At 44.8% G+C, this 20,509-nt stretch overlaps 1 protein-coding gene across 3 annotated transcripts in view; it reads left to right on the top strand.

The window, feature by feature from the left end:
- The window catches only part of LOC140722252 (NACHT, LRR and PYD domains-containing protein 12-like), a 50,088-nt gene that overhangs the window by 20,874 nt on the left and 8,705 nt on the right, over positions 1-20,509 (top strand). Inside the window, exons 3-7 of one of the 3 annotated variants that reach the window (XM_073037038.1) lie at positions 3,545-3,684; positions 14,429-14,521; positions 15,411-15,577; positions 16,487-16,658; positions 16,755-16,820. In XM_073037038.1, the coding sequence (XP_072893139.1) occupies positions 14,461-14,521; positions 15,411-15,577; positions 16,487-16,658; positions 16,755-16,820 (466 nt within the window). In that variant the 5' untranslated portion in view covers positions 3,545-3,684; positions 14,429-14,460. Of the gene's footprint in view, positions 1-3,544; positions 3,685-12,400; positions 12,566-14,428; positions 14,522-15,410; positions 15,578-16,486; positions 16,659-16,754; positions 16,821-20,509 lie in introns of those variants that run through there. The other 2 variants (XM_073037040.1, XR_012097568.1) reach the window with 2 other exon arrangements.

Below are 20,509 nucleotides of genomic sequence, written 5' to 3'. Positions count from 1 at the left end.
TAGATACGGGACGCTCTGTAAATGCAACAGGACCAGCACGATTATAATGCCGGCAACAGCCGTCCTCACTGTGCAATATTTCGCTTTCAGCTTCTGACAACAGATCGCTACAAACCGATCGCCTGTGAACAGGACAGTGCACCAGACCGAGGTTTGCAGGCTGGTTGAATTGAAGTACAGAACGACCTTACAAGCGGATGTGTAGGACAGGAAGGATGTTGGAAACTGGTACATGACGATATGATACCCGATTACACAGAACATCATCACTAGGAGATCTGCCATTGCCATGGCAACCATGTAGTGCGATATACATTTGGAAAGGCCGCAATTCCCTCGGAAGAGGACCACCATTGTCAACAGGTTCGCTAGGGAAAGAATCACAAATAGTGAATTACAAACAGGGCGAGGAGAAGTATTTGCTAAGTCCAATGTGAAAATACTATTCCGACAGTGATCGGAAAAATTACTGGCGAAATATGTTGCAAGCGAGAATATTTTAAAAATATTTCAAGAGACTGAAAACCCCTCATTCAGTGAACTAAAACGGTTTGCAGCCGAACTGCGCATTTGCTCCTGGTTAAGTTGCTGATGACACGCTCTCGATTTCACCTTGGCGATGTAACCGAAAGGGGCAGCACCTCTGCTCATTCGCCATCACAACCCAGAAACACGGAGATCACCATCTTCTCCCATACCTCCCTTGCGCCCTGCAACCCCCACCCGTGGGATCGTCATTTCAATGGCTCTTACCCTCGAAACCCCATTCAGGCACCAGCTGTCGGGATTGAGTGCCGCTGACCCCAGCGGCTGTAGGAGAGTCGGCTGATGTGAACTCGACAGGTTCCACTCAACGGAGCTCTCATGATTTTTGAGCCAGTACTGCCCCGGACTAAGTGGGGTCGTGTTGTTCTCGGTCACCAGGCCCAGGGTGAAACCGATGCACTCGTTCCCTGCGTTTAATCAATGAATGAGCACGGGGCCGGTTGAACAGAAACGGACTTCACTGACTTGTCCAGTGTCGCTTGTACACAAACTAACTGAAATTCAATAGTTTCAGACATGTCGATCAATAAATAAGCTCCTCCTCTGGGATATATCTACCCTTTTGATCGCATTCGTTATCATCTTGCAGGAGCAATAGGGAGAAATTATTTCAAATCCCTAGCTGGACATGCTTGTGATAGCTATATTTAATATAATTCCCAGTTAGTACTGGTGAGACATATTATCAAAGGTTTGATCGAAAAGCCTAAAGTGGCGGGGCGCGGGAGAGAGGGGGAGAGAGAGAGGGAGAGAGAGGGAGAGAGAGAGGGAGACGAAGGTAAGCAGAATTTATCCTGAAACTCCACTCTCTGTCCAATTATGACAGATTGGAAGGTGCTGTGTTTAGCGGCAGTTGGTACAATCCACAATGATCCCACAATTCGTACTCTTCTTCAAAAATAAGTTATATCACAAGACTTATTTCAATCTGTAACAATGCGTGGTTGCGGATTTACACCTGCCAGCGGGGAGGATTGATTTCTCTGAATTTGAGCAGCATCGTCAAGGGTGACCTTTGGAGGGGGGAGGGGGCGGCAGTGAACGTGAGAGGATCCACCGGAGAGGATCATCTCTGCAGCAGTAGTCTGCCGTGTCTCCGCGCTGGGTTGGTTTCACCGGTACAAGACACCCAGTGAAACCACTGTTAATCGAAGAGCGTCCCGAGCATTTCAGACAGAGAGTAATTTCAATGTGTCGTCTTACCCGGAACACCGAAGGCTGCGAGAAAAGGGTAAAATGCAATCCTTACATCCCGGATTGTTGGTAGAGCCATTTTTCGGGTATTGTACAAAATGTACCGCACTCCTTGCACTAAGCGCCACTCGCCTGCGCTCTGAGCTGGCTGCCCTTTTATACATTAATCTATGCCCCGATAAATATAAAACAACAGGCACAAAGGTTGCACAATGACTCAAGTTAGTTATAGTCAGTGGACAAACAAGGCGCCGTTTCTAATTCTGTGTTCTCTCGGCACCACACCGTCTAGCAAAGTAGACAGTCAGGAAGTTTTTAAAGCTGTTCCAGGCATTCCGCATTGAAATGCCATTCATGACCTGTCGCCTAGTTCTATTGTTGCCTTCACATTCATTTTATTTAATATTAATTGTATGATATTTCGGTCCATATCTCTCAAAGCAAATGTTTGCTCTGTGCGAGCTCACGGTTTATCCTGAACACAACCCCACGTTATATGAGCATTACAGCGGGCTTGCACAGTCCGCATTAGTTGCCCAATAAATGTGTGGAACATACCGATTTCATCACCTTATTCCAACTTTGCTCATTTTTCTTTTTTTTAATTTATTTTTTATTGAATTTCATCATTGAACTGACATTTCCATAAGATATATTTCAGACATTGTACATATATATCATATAATCATACATGTCACAAATCTCCACATAGTATTTATCTGAGGTAAACACTTATAGAAAACAGTCGAAAGAAAACAAAACAAGCAAAATGAAAAAAAACTATGTACAAGTAGAGAGTGATTTTTTTTAACAACATATTCATTGATATGTGAGAATAAAATCAGGCCTATGAGGCATTATGTAGTTAACTCATTTTACCCAGTATGAATCAAATTGTTCCAGCTAATGATTAAAATATGCTGTTATCTTCTGCAATTTGAAAATGTCCATTGTAATTTCCATCCATGAATTTAAATGTGGGCTCTCCTGTGATAACCATTTCCTAGTAAGAGTCTTTTTACTAGCCACCAACAGTATATTCGTTAAATATTCATCTATTGTACACCATTCTTGAGGTAGATACACAAAATATATGGTCGTACTCTCTAAGGGTATTTCACATTTAAAGATGTCTTAATGATTTGCATTTTGATTTCCACAATTTCTCCAACGAACAGGGTGGTTACTATCATAATGGGATTTCTAAGAGGGTGTAATAAAATATCTTATCAAATTATTTCCATCCGAACTCCCTCCATTTCTGTGAACTGGTACTCTTCCATTGATACCTCCATATTATTGTCCATTCTTCCTCAGATATAATTATCCCTCCTTCATTCTACCATTTTGTTTTAATGTACGAAGCCGAACATGTTTTAAGATTTGACAAACCCTTATACATGCTTGAAATGATTCTACCTCCGTTATCTGAATTATATGCTTTTCTAAATAGCTCTATCAAGCATGTACGTGCCTTGGTTACATTTTTAAGCGTCTTATTAACATATTGTCGCATCTGTAAATACCGATAAAAATCTTGTTTTTCTAATAAGTGTTTCTCTTTAAGCATTTCAAAACTGAACAGTGTTCCTTCTTTCATTATGTTGAAAATAAATGTTATTCCTTTAGCTGCCCAGTCCTTAAACCTAGCATCCAGTTTATTCGGTGTAAAATCCGAGACATATGCACACCATTGAATAATTGCAATATCTCCCTCTAGATTATATTCTTTTATAGTAGTATTCCATATTTTAAGAGTCAATTTCACCCATGAGTTATCAATAGTATTTATGTACCTTTGCAGGTTGTTAGCAGCCAAAATTGCTTGTATGGGGATGGGAAGTACCCGCTCCTCAAAGTTTCTCCATTGAGCGTCATATGATGGGTTGCACCAACATTTCACAGCTCTCAACTGTGCTGCAAAATTATCATCTCTAAGAGAAGGTAAGCTCCATATAACAGGCTGAGCAATACATTAATTTTAATAGACTCAATCCTTGAACTGAGACTAAAAAAAAAAGAAATCAGGTTCCATCTTGCCATATCTTCCTTAATTTGTTTTATAAAAAGGCTGATAATCACATTCTGATAATTTTGCCAAATCTTTTGGCACAATGATGCCCAGATATTTGAAAGACTCTGTTTGCCATGCCCCGGGTATCGACTTTCTATTTCCCTTGGTGGGCTCTAGTTATATGAAAGTATTTGGGTTTTATCTATGTTGATCTTGTACCCTGATATTTTACCATATTGTTCAAAGGATTGCATCAATTTAGGTAAAGAGTACGTTGGTTGCCCTAGATAGATCAAAATGTCATCAGCGTAGCAAGCCAAATTATGCTCTGTACCTTTAATAGTAATTCCCCTGATATCTTCATTTTGTCTGATATATTGAGCTAATGGTTCCAGACACAATGCGAAGAGTAGCGGTGACCATGCACAGCCCTGTCTCGTGCCCCTTTCTAGAGTAATACTATTTGATAAATATCCATTGATTTTAATCCATGCCATACAGTTATGTCTTCGGCAGGACAGTAGCATCTGGTGAGCTGTTATTTGCACTACCGCTTGGGACCATCCACGCCAACAAAAATAAATACTAAAAACAATAATGTACAAAATACAGGACTGCACTTGATCTAGCTCAACTGTGATCAGCTGACTGCAGCTGACATTAAGGTAGAAGTGATGCAAAGTGGGGGTGATTTTAAATCAATGTTAGCAGGAAAATCATGCTACGAGAAGAATAAACACCAGAGAGTCTGCAAGAGATGGTTGAGATTAGGAACAATTCTCTAACCCAGTATTACAATTGCAAAGCAAGTGTGCGATGTGCTGTTCAGGCAACATGAGTTCCCTTTTACCAAAACTTGCCGTTTCGGATGTAGGTATTTTGTTTTCTCTTTCAGACTGTGTATATTGTGGGTGTTTCCGAGCTGATCTCCTGAAGTCCTGTTGAAGCAAAGACTTTGATTCTGTTCATGGTTTCGATACATCGCAAACAGTTGGGGTGACCAGTTACAGAAAGCGGCAGACGAAAGCCATCATTTCACTACTTAGTGCAGAAGGCTTGGTGGGCGAGAGGCGAATTTTTCATGGTATGTTTAAAAGAAAAGCTGTGACAACCGCGAGATTCTAATCATTTTAATGGGGTCCTACCAAGGCAAATGGGTATCCTATGGAAGCCGTAATAGTTTATTTTACTGTTCTGAAAGCGTCCTCGTTGAGTCCGGCGTGATAGCGGTTACAGAGATATGGCTGTAAGATGACCGGGTTGGGTGTTCATTATTACAGCATGTCAAAGAACAAGAGGCACCACAGATGTTCAGTGGGAAACCGGAATAATCTTCATTGTTGATAGAGACGTAGCAGTAATGCAGAATATGTGTGATTTTAAAATCAGACAATGGGAATAGTAAACACAAAAGAGTCTGCAGAACTATTTGCTGGGAAAACCCAAATCGTCGGACGCCATCTATGGAGAGGAATTTCTTGACGCGAAACGTCGAATGTTTATTTCTCTGCATAGATACTGCCCTACCTCCTAATTCCTGCAGTTTTGTTATGGATTTTTCCCAGGGCTGAAATGGCTAACATGAAAGGGCACAGTTTCAAGGTGCTGGGAAGTGGGCACAGAGGAGATATTTAGGGTGTTTTTTTTTTTACGCAGAGAGTGGTGAGTGCATGGAAAGGGCCTCTGGCGATGGTGGTGGAGGCGGATATGATAGGGTCTTTGAAGAGACACTTGGATAGGGACATGGACCTTAGACAAATAGAGGGCTGTGTGTAACCCTGGGTAATTTCTAAAGGAAGTAGAGGTTCGGCACAAAATTGTTTGCCTGGGATATCACAGAGTCCTGGGATACACCAGTTTTAGATGCAAGTGCAATGGACCCGGGATCAAGCAGCGCATGTTTTTAAGGTGTTGAGCTACTATTTATTTTCTAAGCTCAGATTTTTGCTTCTGGTGTTCCTTTGTTATTGCTGGAAATGTGTTCAGTCCCACTGTTGCTCACACAATTCACAAGAGTAATCTCAGGAATGAGAGGGTTTATGTACGAGAAGCATCTGATGACTCTGGGCCTGAACTCTGAGGAGTTCAGAAGTATAGAGCTGGACGGGATCTTATTTAAACCCGCAGAACGCGGAACAGCCTGGAGACAGTGGACATGGGGAGGATGTTTCCATCAGCCGGAGAGTCTGTTATCTGAGAGGACAGGTTCAAAATGAAGAAATTTCTCTTTAAACCTGAGATGAGAGAAACTTCGTCAGCAAAAGAGTGGTCGGCCTGTGGAGTTTGTTGCAACAGCTGGTGGTTGAAGCTGTCATTTGGTATAATATTGGCAATATATTATTGATCGATAGTGTAGGAATCATGTTTTGTTAGCCAGAACAACTACACGATTAATTCAATACAGCACCAGGCATGGCTAAAAGCAGCCTTTACAATTTTAGATTCATCATTTCAAAATGGCTACAGTGTTAACCTTTGTCACAATGTAATTCAGAGCGTGTGCTGCTGACTTTGTTATTTCCTTTTTCAGTTACTGTTGTTGAGCCACTTCCTCCATTTCAACGGTAACAAACCACGAGAACTGCAAGAAGTGTTGCACAATTTCATCGTTCTGTGTTCACTTCCTCTTTGCGTAGAGTCAGTAACCTCGGGAGCAACTTCAACGGAATGATAGTGGGAGGAAAGGATTCTGTGAGCATTAGCTGTGTGGAGTGAACATAGAAATATAGAAAACCTGCAAGCCCTTGGCTAACCCTCCTGTCCGAAACATGTACTTACTTCAAAAATTTCCCAGGGATGGCCTTAGTCCGCTATTTTTCTAAGATCCATGTATATATCCAAGATCCTCTTAAAGGACCCTACTCTGTCCGCCTCCACCCACGTCGCCGGCAGCAGTGTCCACGTACACACCACTGTCTGCGTAAAAGGAAAAAAAATACCCTTGACATTGCCTTGGTACCTACTTCCAAGCACCTTAAAACTGTGCCCTCTCGTGTTAGTTATTTCAGCCGTGAGAAAATGCCTCTGTCTACCCGCACGATCATTGCCTCTCATCACGTTATACACCTCTATCAGGTCACCTCTCATCCTCCATCTCTCCAAGGAGAAATGGCCAAGTTCACTCAACCTATTCTCAGAAGGCTTGCTCTCCAATCCAGGCAACATTCTTATCTATCCCCTCTACACCCTTTCTATAGTTTGCACATCCTTCGGTTAGCGAGGTGACCAGAACTGAGCACAGTACTCCATGATGGGTCTGACCAGGGTCCTATATAGCTGTAACATTACCGCTCGGCTCTTAAACTCAATCCCACGGTTAATGAAGGACAATGCACCATAAGCCTTCCGAACCACACAGCCAACCTACGAGGCAGCTTTGAGTTTCTGATGGACTGTGATCCTGTACACTGCCAAGAGCCTGACCATTAATATTATATTCTACCATCATATTTGACCTAGCAAAATGAACCACCTCATACTTACCTGTGCTGAACTCCATCTGCCACTTCTCAGCCCAGTTTTGGATCAAATCGCGTCCCGCTGTAACCTCTAACAGCCCTCAACACTATCCACAATACCACCAACCAACGTGCCATCAACAAATTTATTAACGTATCCCTCCACTTCCTCATCCAGGCCATTTCCAAAAATTGCTAAGAGAAGAGGTCCCAGAGCAGATCACTGAGTCGCAGCATTAATCTTCGATTTGCATGCGGAATATGACCCGTCTACAACCACTCTTTGTCTTCTGTGGAAAAGACAATTCTGGATTCACAAAGCAAGTTCTGCTTGGATCCCATGCCTCCTTACCTTCTCAATTAGCCTTGCATGGGGTACCTTATCAAATGTCTTGCTGAAATCCATATACACTACATCTCCTGTTCTACTTTCACCAATATGTTTAGTCCAATCCTTAAAAAATTCAGTCAGGCTCGTAATAATCATATTATGCCTCTACAAATGTTCATAAATCAGGATCTCTCAGGATCTTCTCGATCAACTTCCCAACCACTGAAGTAAGACTCACTAGTGTATAAATTTCTTGACTATCTCTGCTCACTTTCTTGAATAAGTGAACAACATCCGCAAGTCTCCACTCATTTAATATCTGTGCATTAAAAATAATCGAAAACTGTTCTTGCAGGAAATTTAAAGTAAAAAAGAGAAAATGCTGGAAATATTCGGCAAATCGGCAGCATCTTGGATAGCCCCAGGTCTGAAACTGTGTCTTCACCATTTCTCCTCCACGGATGTACCCTGATGTACTGCGTCTCAGCATTTTCCATTTTATAACTTTACATTGTGTTTCTGCTACCCTGAGGGAAACATCACAGCCAACTGTGCTGTGCAAGATCCCACACAGCAAGAAGATAGTGATCAAATGTGCTCAGGTTAGCTGCTGGAGACAAGCTGAAGTGTATTCGCATCCTCTCACAAGCTACAGACCGTGAACCATCCTGAGCAACAGCCCAGGCAGAAGACCCTTAGGTTAGGTTCTCGTCCCACCTCGGTCTGTGAATCGAAAATGGCAGGGACACAACGGCAAATAGTCGGCAACAAGTCGTCTGTGTGTGGCTTATAATATAGATGGAGTCTCTCAGACTATAGAACTGACAGTATACGGGCTTCAATCCAGGTTGGTAATTTTACAGCTGGGATTGGATTTTTTTCTGTCTGCAGTAAGGCTGAGGTCACGGTGGTTAGACGTTGGTTTTGGAGAAATTTCCGTCTGCACCACCTAGTGGGACATCATACCTGTCAAGAATTCTGGAGATTTTAGAAGAGATAACTATGGAGATAGATGAAGTTGGGCAGTGATGCTGTCCATATAGACGTTGGTAAAGCCTCTAACATTGCAGCTGATCTGGAAAGCTTGGTCACGTGGGATTCTCGGGAAGCATGTGAAGTGGATTCACTTCGGGCTCGATGACAAGCAGAGGGAGATGATTGAAGATGGATGTAGCGAATGGAGGCCTGTGATGAGTGGGATGTGCGTATAATTGTCGAGACGTGTAACTCATTATTCATGCTTTTGGCTTTTATATGAATGAGCATGGTACGGTTAGCAAGTTTGATTCTAACTTCGAGTCCTTTCCTGATCTCTCTCTGTCTTCATCTCCAGAGACAAGTTGTCAACCGGCTTCTTTTATAAACCAACACGTACAAACAAGCTGGAGGAGCTCAGCAGGTCGGGTAGCATCAGATGCTGTCCGACCTGCTGAGTTCCTCTAGCTTGTTTGTACGTGTTGATTTGACCACAACATCTTCAGTGTACTTTGTGTCTTTTACAAACCTACTGATACCCTTGGCAATCTCGACCATACCTTTTCCCAACCTATCACTTGTAAAATGCTCTACCCTTTTCTCAGTTTCTTTGCTTCCGCTGCATCTGCTTCCAGGATGTGGCTGTCCTCCCTCCACTATTGATGCTCACATTTGTCATACGTCCGTGTTCACCCAACTTCCGACCACCGTAATAGTAATAGAGTTCCTCTTGTCCTTACCTCACTAATCTCCCTCCAGCTACATATCCCTGCAAGAGTCCTAAGTGCAACAGCTACCCGTACACCTCCTCCCTCACCTCCATTCAGACACAAAACAATCCATCCAGGAGCACAGCACCTGCGAATCTGCTGGGGTCATTTATTGCGTCGTGTGCTCCCGATGCGGCCACCTTTATATTGGTGAGACCCGCCATAAATTGGGAGACCGTTCTGTCGAGCATCTCTGTATCGTCTGGCACAACGGGGACTTTACAGTGGCCAAACGTTCCCATTCTGACGTCTCGATCAATGGCCTCCGCTTGTGCCAAGATAAAACCACCCTCAGGGTGGAGGAGCAAAACCTTATATTCCATCTGAGTGCTCTCCAACCTTATTGTATGAATATTGAATTCTTCTTCCAGTAAACAAATACCCCCACCCAATTACTCTATACCCCACTCTGAACTTATATTCAATCTGAGTGCTCTCCAGCCTTATTGTATGAATATTGAAATCTCCTTCCAGTAAACAAATACCCCCCACCCACTTCTCAGTTCCGCACTCCCCACCCAGAGCTTACATTTCTGCTCAGCAGCCTATTACTTCCTCCTGTGCCCCCTCTTTCCCTTTCTCCCATTGACAACGTTCCGATTCTTTCGTCTCCAGCCCTTGAACAGCCCATCACTTGACTTCAGCTATCACCTTCCACCTCCTCTCTTTCTACTTCCCCACCTCTTTATTCAGATCACTTCCCCCTCCTCCTCAGTAATGAAAAAGACTCGTGGTCCAAAATGTGTACTGTTTATTCTTTCCCATAGATACTGCCTGTTGTGCTGAACTCTTCCATCATTTTGTGTGGTGTTTTGGATTTCCAGCATTTGCAAGCTTTCTCGTCTTTGAGTGTGGTAATTACGGTAACAATTATTTGGGCTTTGTTGAGATTGTACCTGGAATAAGGTGTAAAATCCCGCTCCCCATACTAACATGGGTTATACAGACCAAAGAACAAACTGCCGGAGGAACTCAGTGGGTCGGGCAGCATCTGTGTAGGAAAATGGACCGTCAACATTTCGGGCCGAGACACTCCCTCTGGATTGTGAGTGGACGGCAAATAGTCGGAGAAAAGACGCGAGGTTTGGGGATGGGACAAGAGCTGGGGAGTGAGAGGTGGATCCAGTTGAGGGGAGAGGTGGGAAGGTGGAAATAATGACGGAGTGCGAGGTGAGTGGTGCGGGCCACACGGGGCTGCAGAAATGGAATTTAATTCCATGGAGGATTATAAGAAGTGAGAGAGTGTTTGCTTTGGAGATTCGCCAGACTGACTCCTGCAGGGGGAAGTCTCAGTCATCGTCCTCACATAAAACAGAGGCCGGCAGATGTGTGGAGACCGAAGGGATCGAGGAAATGAGGATCGGGCACAAACCTGTGGCTGAGATTGAAGAGCTGCCGTCATCTTGTTGATGGTTTAAGGGACAGAATGGCCACCTCCTCCTGTTTCTCACTTGATGTTTCAGTGCTCCTGTCCAGTGAGGCTCCGGAGGAATGTAAATAGAAATTAGTGTTTATAAACATAGAAGTGTTTTCAATGAAACCTGCATAATTCCTGTTGGAGTGGGAATTCTGTATCGGACCGGGATGGGAATTGATCCCGTAACTCTAAGAACCGGGTGGTGGAGTAATCGGGACATGGAAGATGCAGAGGGAAAAACTGAAAATTGTAGTTGGTGTAAATACGAAATAAGGTGTAAAATGCGGCAGGTAGGTCGGGCAGCGTGTGAAACCGGTTCAGATGGGAGACCCTCCTCCCGTCACATGATCCTGTTTCTCACTCCCATTTCAAACGCCAATCTGCAGCACGTGAGAGTTCTACCGTCAAAGCTCCGCCCCCGCGCTCACAGTCCCCGGATGGGCGGTGGTTTTCTTTCCATTCTCTGTTGAAGCGGATCATCGGCTTGGAGCCGGAAGACCGATCTCTGTCTGGAGAACAATTTGACCAAGTTCTCATCAGTGAGTATTGAGGCCGGTCACTCAGGGTGAACGCGACCGACAATTTCCCAGCGGTGAGTACTGAGGCCGATCCCGGTTGGGGGGGGGGGGCGGGGGGCGGGTGGAGGGTAGAGATTTTGGGCAGTGAGTCCCTTTAACTTCCTCGAACTGGCCGCCTCGTTCCACTTCCTGGACACAAACTGCAGGGGTCAGTCAGGGTTGTAGGTCCTTCACACTGAACCGCCTGAGAGGAGCCGCCGCTCAGCCCCTGGTGTTCTGGTCCCAGGAGCGGGGTGAGTGGTGATGCCGAGACTGAACCCGTCCATTAAGATGTACCTGGGGAACTTTACTTCCAACAACCGGCTCGGTATCGGTTCCAAGCTTCAGATGGATCGATGGCTGGGGTCGATAATTGTTTTACATATTCCCAACACACTGAATGCGGCCATTCGGCCGGCATTGATTGTATGGAGTGTATTACACCAGGGTCAGAATGAACTGATAACCAACAAACATTTTAGCGTGTTGCTGGTATTTTACAATCAGTTACCATCTGTGCATAATATAAAGAGGTGGGATAAAGCTACAGTTGCAGGAAATTTCAAGTAAAAAGACGAAAATACTGGATAAGCCGATCGACAGCATCTTGGACAGTTCCAGTTCAGATATTGGATCTTCCACCATTTCTCCTTTCTCGGATGTAACCTGATGTACGGAGTTCCCATATTTTTCTATTTTATAATTTTACATTTTCTTCCTGCTACACTGAGCGGAAGCATGGCAGACAGCTGTGCTGGGCAAGATCCCACACAGCAATGCCATTGTGATCAAACCTGCTCAGTTTAGTTGTTGGAAACAAGCTGAAGTGTATCTGCATCTTCTCACAATCTACAGACCGGTGAACCAAACTGAGCCCCAGCCCCGGCAAAGGGTCATTAGGTTCCAGTTCAACATCAGTTTGTGAATCGGAAATGGCAGGAACACCACGGCAAATCGCCGGCACCATAACGTCTTTGTATGGGTCATAATATTGGGTTAGTGACTCTGAGGGTATGGAACTGGCAGTATGCAAGCTTCAGTCCAGGTCGGCAATTCTACAACTGGATTGGAATTTCCTCAGTCTACCGTGAAGCTGAAGTCTCGGTCGGTTGAACATTGATTGTGGGGAAATTGTCATCTGCACCACTCAGTGGGACATCATATCTGACAAGTATTCTAGAAACTTTTGAAGAGCTAACTGAAGACAGATAAAATAGAGCAGTGATGTTATTTGTTACGTACCCGTGGGTATCTTATACCAGTCACGTGACCATGATGTAATTGAAGCTATGCTGGAGATGAGGTAATGGTCTTGTGATGGGGGATTGATGTCATTTTCCCGCCAGTGAGAGGTCATGTGATAGTTTCCCCCCCAACCGGGTATTAAAGGAGAACCCCACCCTGTGACGTGGGCAGTTCGTGGTTGAATTTGGTAGTGACACCACGCTTCTGTGTATTCCGATGTTATGACGCAGATTCATTTAAAAGTGGAGTTTTACTTTCTGCCTTAAGTCAAAGGTTATTCCCGTCAGTTTTGCCATAATACTGCCAGTCCAGTCATTGGAGAGTGAAGATTTGAAGTTCGGTAAGTTAATGATCGAGGAAAGTTGATTTCGATGGTAAAGCAGGTTCGACCTTGTTTGATTCTCATTCGGAAGGAATTTGTCAGCTATGCCCATGATAACTCCTGTTCTACCAGAAAAATAGAGGGTTGGGTGAAGTTTCGCCAAAGAAAGGTCAGTGCCTTTAAGCCGTTTCATTTTCTTCATCATGAATCCTTTGATCAAAACATACTTCGTCTGGGAACAGCAGTAACACGACGTGAAAGAGAATTTAAATCGTTTCAAGAAGTCTCTTCTAAGCGACTGGGTAAAATTTTGGACTTTCGTATTACTACTTCTGAGAACTGTTTTTGCGTTATCGTTTTAAGAACTGTTTTCGGATTCTCGCTTTAAGAACTGTTCGAGCTGCCGTATCGCAGCTGACTTCCGGTTGTTAGTCGTTTGTTTACTTTTTGTTTTTTTTAGCAGTGTTTAATAAATGTTTTATTTGTTATAAAAACCCTGTTTCAATCTTATATTCATTGTTGCTGGATTGTAACATATTCATCTGAACTTTGGAAAAGTCTGTAACAAGATCCCGCATGACAGCTCATCGGGAAGGATAGGTCACGTGGGATTCTCGGGGAGCTGGTGAGCTGGATTCACACCGGGTTCAATGACAGAAAGCAGAGGGTGATGACTGAAGATGGATTTAACGAATGGATGTCCGTGACGAGTGGGAAGTGCATGTCAGTGTCGAGGCCTCGTTAATTAGATATTCATGTCATTGATTTGTATATGAATGTACATGACATGGTTAGAAAGTTTGATACTAAATTCAGGAGTCTGGTTCATATTGCAACAGGTTACAATGAATTTTCCCAACTTCCTGTTTCGGATGTATGGCGGGTCTACATTGTGCTTAACAAGGTACCATATAACTATCTGATAATAGCCAGGTGCTGTGTCCAAAGAAATCTTGACCGAGTGTAGATGATAATAATGGTCTTAAAGTTCTGCTGGAGATAACATAGAGGTTCAGAACAAGATGTCATGATGCTATGTGTGAGGTTGCATTGTTCAGGATGTCAGAGTGGTTCTATATAGACTCAAACCATGCATTGCCACTGGTGTCAATGCCAGGGGATGTAAAACTGAAAGGAGATGGTGAGAATCAGGTGTGACTGAGAAATCTGTATAATTCAGTGACGAGAGGAATGGATGTCCCAATAATCAGCAGAAATGTTTCAACCCACACTGCTGTAACGGTTGTCCATTACTCACCATAGCACCACCAGTGGTAGGAGGGCCAAAGCAGTGGGCGCTGTCTGCTCAACCTGCCTTGCCATTCCATTGACACATCACTCCCATTCGAGGACACAAGACTGGCTCCGAAAAGGGAATTGTCTGCAATATAAGCACGTAGGTACCCCAGAAGTCCCGGCACGGTGTACAATAGATGGAGAGTGCGGAAATCGATGGGCTCAGCTGGATCAGGCCCTGTCAAGGCTTCAGTGGACAGGCCCAAGATGTTTGGAAGTGTTTGCCTCAGTTTAAAAACATAACAGTGTTCTCCTTTAAACCCCAATTAATGTTTGACCCTCCTGTTATTTGTTTTGTTACAGAGCAACAAAATCTGATCACACCTGTCCTCACAATGGGTCAATGTGCAGGCAGGGGAGGACTTCCAGTGTCGTCAACATCGGGAAAGGACACGGGTATGTTGGCGAATTATTTTAATTTATAAATACTCTGCTGATTCTGCGTCTGTGTTTAGTTCAATATTGGGAATTCACAACGTGTTTGTGAAAACTGAGCAGAGAGATAAGAGAGAGAGTTAACATTTCTGGGGGAAATACAGTCAAACGTAGAAGGTGTACAATTACCGTCTGCTGCTGCTCCTGTAAAAGATTGTGATGCACATTAAAATAGCGAGTTACTCTAGAAGACATGACATTCTGCAGATGCTGAAAGTTTTGGGCAATAAAAAGACACAAAATATTGGCAGAACTCAGCAGGTCAGGCAGCATCCATGGAGAGGAATAAAGATTTGACATTTCTGATGAGGTCCACGATGAATGGAAAGTAATGTGGCAATATCTAGAATTTCTGTTCCCTCATTTCCAGTCCGATGAAGGGCCTTGGCCCAAAACGTTGATTGCTTATTCTCCTCCATAGATGCTGCCTGACATGCTGAGTACCTCCAGCATTTTGTGAGATTCTCCAGAGATTTGCTGAGGAAGGGTTTGATCAGGCCGGCAGACAGTAACCGAGAGCAAAGCAGTGGTGATGGGCAGCACCAGGAGAGTGATGGTGCTGGGTTACTATATTCTTAGGAATAAGCAGAGTCCTTTCCAAACAGAGAGTTATATTCCTGGGGACACGAAAGAGCAGCCTTCAACAGATGAAACTATACCTGCTCCTACAACCCCGGCGCCCCCGATCCCCCGGCCAAAGCCTGTTCCACCCCACCTCCCCCCCCCCCACCCCCCATCCCCATATACATATATTTCGGACTGTGTTTGGTGATCTTTAGGTTCCAAAGGGAACGTTACTGTCCAGTATGAGGTCAGTAATTTCTTTAATGCTCCTCATTTTCCTTCACAGGTCCGGGCTCAGTGATCACCGAGCTCCTGGCAAGCTGGGACGATTTCCAGCTGCTGCAGTTGACGGACTTCTACCGGGACAGGCTAGAGCAGGCGATGGAAGGACGGGTTCACGGAGTGAGTCTGGCGTTAAAGGCTGAGAAACAGTTCAGCAGAGAGGAACATCGGGTGAGTGGGAGGGAGAATGGGTTTGAATTTTCACACATCACAGGACTGATGGCTGTCGGATCTTTGACTCAACGGATATTAAATTAGATAAAAGAATAACTGGGAAATAAGTACTCCACATGCAATCCCGAACATGTGAATCTGAACCGGAGATGGAAAGAGGTGAAAAGACCCCGCGGACTGGTGGGGAGCCGCTCGATGTTCAGAGTGAGTTGAGCAAGTAACAGGTCTGTGGACTTACAGCATTAAATGCAAATATGACAGGAAGTTTCAGTCTGTGAAAAATGTACAGAGTGACGGCAGGATGTCAGTGAGAACCGGGACATCATCAGTGAATGCCACAGGAGCCCGGGTGTGTTTAGTTCTGGGTGGAGATAATTCTGTTACAATCCGTAACTGCAAACAGTGTGAATCGGGGAACATTGCCATGTTGTAACGTGTAATCACTGAAAAAACCTCTACTGGAAAAGGGAAGCGAAAGGTGTCAGATGTCAGCCAGTAATCCGCTGTCATGTTGGACACTGGCGGACTGAGGAGATGAATCACATGATAATTTCTGCAACTTCTCTGAGGCTGTTCAATCTGTTATATAAAATAAAACCCTCCAGTTTTATTTCTTCCTCTGTGATCGTTATTTTATGATTTCTGTTTTACACCGTCAAATCCGGTGAGGGATTATTTATGGAATTGGAGCCACATCAATGAAGGATGTCATTGACTGGTGGACCAGGTGCACAGTGAATGTCCCTCCTTGTGCTCTGCACTCAGAATGTACAGTCCACGTTCAGACAGGAGCAGCACCTGTCCGGGTGACTGCTCAATGTGATCCCGTTACAGAGCACATCATTTACTTCTCATTCTCTGTGTGAATCTGTCAGTCCCTGATATGTTCACTGTTACTCTTCACAGAAAATCTCTGATCTCGCTGATAAGGGAGAGCAGGCGGACAGTTCTAAACTCCTCCTGAGCCTGGTGATGGAGAAAGGCTCCCGCGCCCGGAGGGTGATGTGGGAAACCTTTGTGAAAATGTGGAATGATGTTGCAATGTTGGACAAAATACTGAACGAAATACAGATATATGGTGAGAAAATATCAGAGATTAATTCAAATTTGGATTGAATACAGCACACTTTAAAATTTTACACATCATTCCCTCAATGTGTTTAAATTCAAACAGGTTGTGATCCCTCCCATCGATCAAATCCCGCTCAAGGTTTAATCAAGGTTCTCAGTGAGCTGAAAGGTAAGTGAACGTGCATTGAATATTGAAGAGTATAACACAGGAATAGGTCATTAGTCATATAATATTGTGCCGAACCAGCTGAGAAGTAAATCAACATAACCCAACTCTAATCTCTCCTTCCTACACCATGTCCATACTCCTCCATCTTCCTTACATCCATGTGTCTATCCAAACGACTCTTAAAAGCTTCTGATAATTTGTCTCTATCACCTTACTGGGCAGCGCGGTCCATGCAGCCACGGCTCTCTGATGAATGAAAAGCTCTCCCTCACATCATACTTCATTCTACACCATCTCACCTTCAATATATTCCCTCTGGTAATAGACATTTCAACCGCGACAAACTGATGATCTCTGTCCACTCTATCTCTGCCTCTCATAATATTCTCAACCTGTGTCAGAGCTCCCCTTGGCCTCCGATGATCCAGAGCAAACAATCTAATTTTATCCAGACTCTCATGATAGCACATGCCCTCTGAACCAGGCAGCATCCCGGTAAACCTCTTCTGCTCCCTCTCTAAAGCCTCAAAATCCCTCCAGTAGTGGGGCGGTATGCAATAGCCCAGAATGGGCTGCAGCAGAGTTCATTAAGTTGAAACTTGACCTCTGTTTCCACCAACGGTTGTAATTTGCGTACGGCGGTTAGGTTGTTGAGCCACAGGGATCTGACCAGGTAAATATGGGCACTGTGACAGAGAACACAGTGAGAACACATGTTTCTTAGAGGGAATGTTTTCAAAGGTCATTTTGAGGAAAGAGGCAGAGAGCTGGCGAGTTTGAGGAAATTGGTCACACCGCTCCAGGGCCTAAAAGTCCCTCCTCTGCGAGTCTATGTGGAGAAAGGGAGAGGGGGATATGGAAAATGGAATTAAAAACTTATATTTCTTCACACAAGATGTCAAAACCTTCTCTTGATAGCCACTGCCCTCTCTGGAACAGACTCATTCTTAACCGATTTCTAAATTTCCCACAGCAGATTATCTTTTCTTAGAGTTGGGCATCCACTGAAGTTGCAGTCACAAAATAGTAATAATAGCATCAGTTTAATTAGAAAATCAGGTAACATCCCAACTGGTCTGTTCAACCACAGAGCAGCATATGAACACACTGTGTTCACATCTACTCTCCCTAGTGCAAACACTGCTACAGTGTTAGAGAGGGTGAGACTGGGTGACATATTCCTCAGCTCAGTCCACAAAAGCTGAAATTCATGTCTGCCGGTGTTGTGCGATGGACACTGTGGAAGGGTGAGAGATGGGAATTAGGACAGAGAAACCGAGGGTTGTGGGATCGCGGCAAGGAAGGTGAAAATGACTGAAAATATCTCTAAATAATTTTGCAATTAGTTAAACTGTGACCGTCTGGATGGAAAGCTCACTACATCTATAAGCCCATCATGACTGTGAAAACGGAGCCCGGGGCAGTTCATGGGCTCAAGAGATTGTAAGGCTTCATCACTGCAGACTGAGTTGGATCACTCAACTGCACATTTAACAGAGGAGAGCGCGTAGGAAAGACAAACATCACAAAACTTATTAATATTGCATCAGCCCATGTTTATCTGATTATTCAAAGCTCTCAACAGAAATATAAGGAATCTCGGCCAGAACCCTGGTTCTGTCTCTCTCAATTACAAGAACAAATTCCAAAGATGATAATTTAAATATGGGACCAGAGATAGATGAATCAGAATGTTTACAAACTACTCACCTCTGTTAATGCTGTTCCAGTCCACATCAGGTCAATGAACCCCTCAGTTTCTCTGCACCATGGGTTTGGGAAATCGCTACAAGCTTTTTGTTCACTATTCCTCATGTTGTTTGCCGAGGGAACAAACACGACAGTGAAATTCCTACAGCCATTTCTGTACATGAAACAGAATCTCTCCCTGACTATTGAAGAACACCATTTCTACCACTGTCATATTCTCTAAAGAAAATATGTCTACAATTAATGTTTTCCTACGCTCCCTATTACAGCCGAACACTTTGAATGGAGACCCCACACACCCCTAACAGGGTTCTGACACAGTTTGGGACCCCACACACCCCAGACACGGTCCTGACACACTGTGAGACCCCACACCCCTCTGACATGGTCCCAATACACTGTGAGACCCTACACACCACTGGTACAGTCTTCTCACATTGTGAGACCACACAGATCGCTGGCAGGGTCCAGAAACTCTGTGAGACCCCACACATCGCGGACAGGGTCCTGACACACTGTGAGACCACACTCATCGCTGGCAGGTCCTGACACACAGCCAGACACCAGACAACCCTGACAGGTTCCGGACATACTGTGGGACCGCACACACCCCTGACGGGGTCCTGACACACTGTGAATCCCCACCCACTAATGACAGGGTCCTGACATACTGTGAGACCCCACAAACACCTGACAGGTTCCTGACACACCGTGGGACACTGCACACCCCTGACAGGGTCCTGAGACACTGTGAGACTTCACAAACCCTTGGCAGGGTACTGACACACAGTGAGACCACACAGACACCCAGCAAGTTCCTGATACATAGAGAGACCCATGCACTCCTGACAGGATCCTGTCATGCTGTGAGACCCCACACACCCCTGACAGTGTTCCGACACAGAGACCCCACACACCCCTGGCAGATTTCTGACACACTGTGAGACCCCAGACAGACCTGACTGGTTCCTGACACACTGTCAGACCGATCATACCCTTGACAGGGTCCGGACACATTGTGGGGCCCCACACAACTCTGACATGCGTCCTGACACACTGTGAGACACCACACACCACTGACAGGGTCCTGACACAATGAGACCCCGCACAGCCCTGACAGGGTCCAGACACATTGTGAAGCCCCTCACACCCCTGACAGGGCCCTGACACACTATGACACCCCACACACCCCTGACAGGGTCCAGACACGCCGTTAGACACCACACAACCTTGGCAAGGTCCTGATGCACTGTGAGTCTCCACACAGCTTGACAGGTTCCCAGTACCCTGTGAGACCCTACACATCCCTGGCAGTGTCCTGAGACACTGTGAAACCCCACACGTCCCTAATAGGTTCCCGGCACTCTGTGATACCCTGCATGTCCCTGACACTCTGAGATCAGATCTTATCAGGGAGATTATTGTAAATGATCCCTTAGGAGGCAGCTAGGGACTGCATAATAGAATAGGAAATGCAATATAATGTAGCAGAAGTGAGAGAAAAGCTAGTTGATTTGGAAGGTTCTAAAATCTAACAATAGGTAACAAAAAGAAGCATAAAGAAGGGATAAAGACAAAAGAAATAAATTATAGGCTATCACACAGAAAATGATGGAGAAACTCAGCACATCTATGGAGAAAGTACAGTCAATGTTTCGGGCTGAGAACATTCGGTGGGACTGGAGATAAAATGCTGAGGAGTCGGTTTGAAAGGTGGAGGGCGGGGTGGGAGGGGAGAGAGAAATGCCAGGCGATAGGTGAAATTTGGAGGGGGAGGGATGAGCAAAGAGCTAGGAAGTTGGTTAGTAAAAGAGACAGAAGGCATGGAAGAAAGGAAAATAGTGGGTGGAGAGAGCAAAAGAGGGAGGCGTAGTTGATCTCGGTATGGTCTGTTGTCTGTCGATGAGACCGGACATAGAGTGGCGAACGGTTTCGCCGAGCGTCTGCACTGTGTCCGCCAGAACAAGCGTGATCTCCCA

The sequence above is a fragment of the Hemitrygon akajei genome, unplaced genomic scaffold (assembly GCF_048418815.1).
Source record: "Hemitrygon akajei unplaced genomic scaffold, sHemAka1.3 Scf000073, whole genome shotgun sequence".
In the NCBI taxonomy this organism is placed as follows: Eukaryota; Metazoa; Chordata; class Chondrichthyes; order Myliobatiformes; family Dasyatidae; genus Hemitrygon; species Hemitrygon akajei.
Note: the sequence above shows the minus strand (reverse complement) of the source record. Positions and strands in the feature narration are given on the sequence as shown.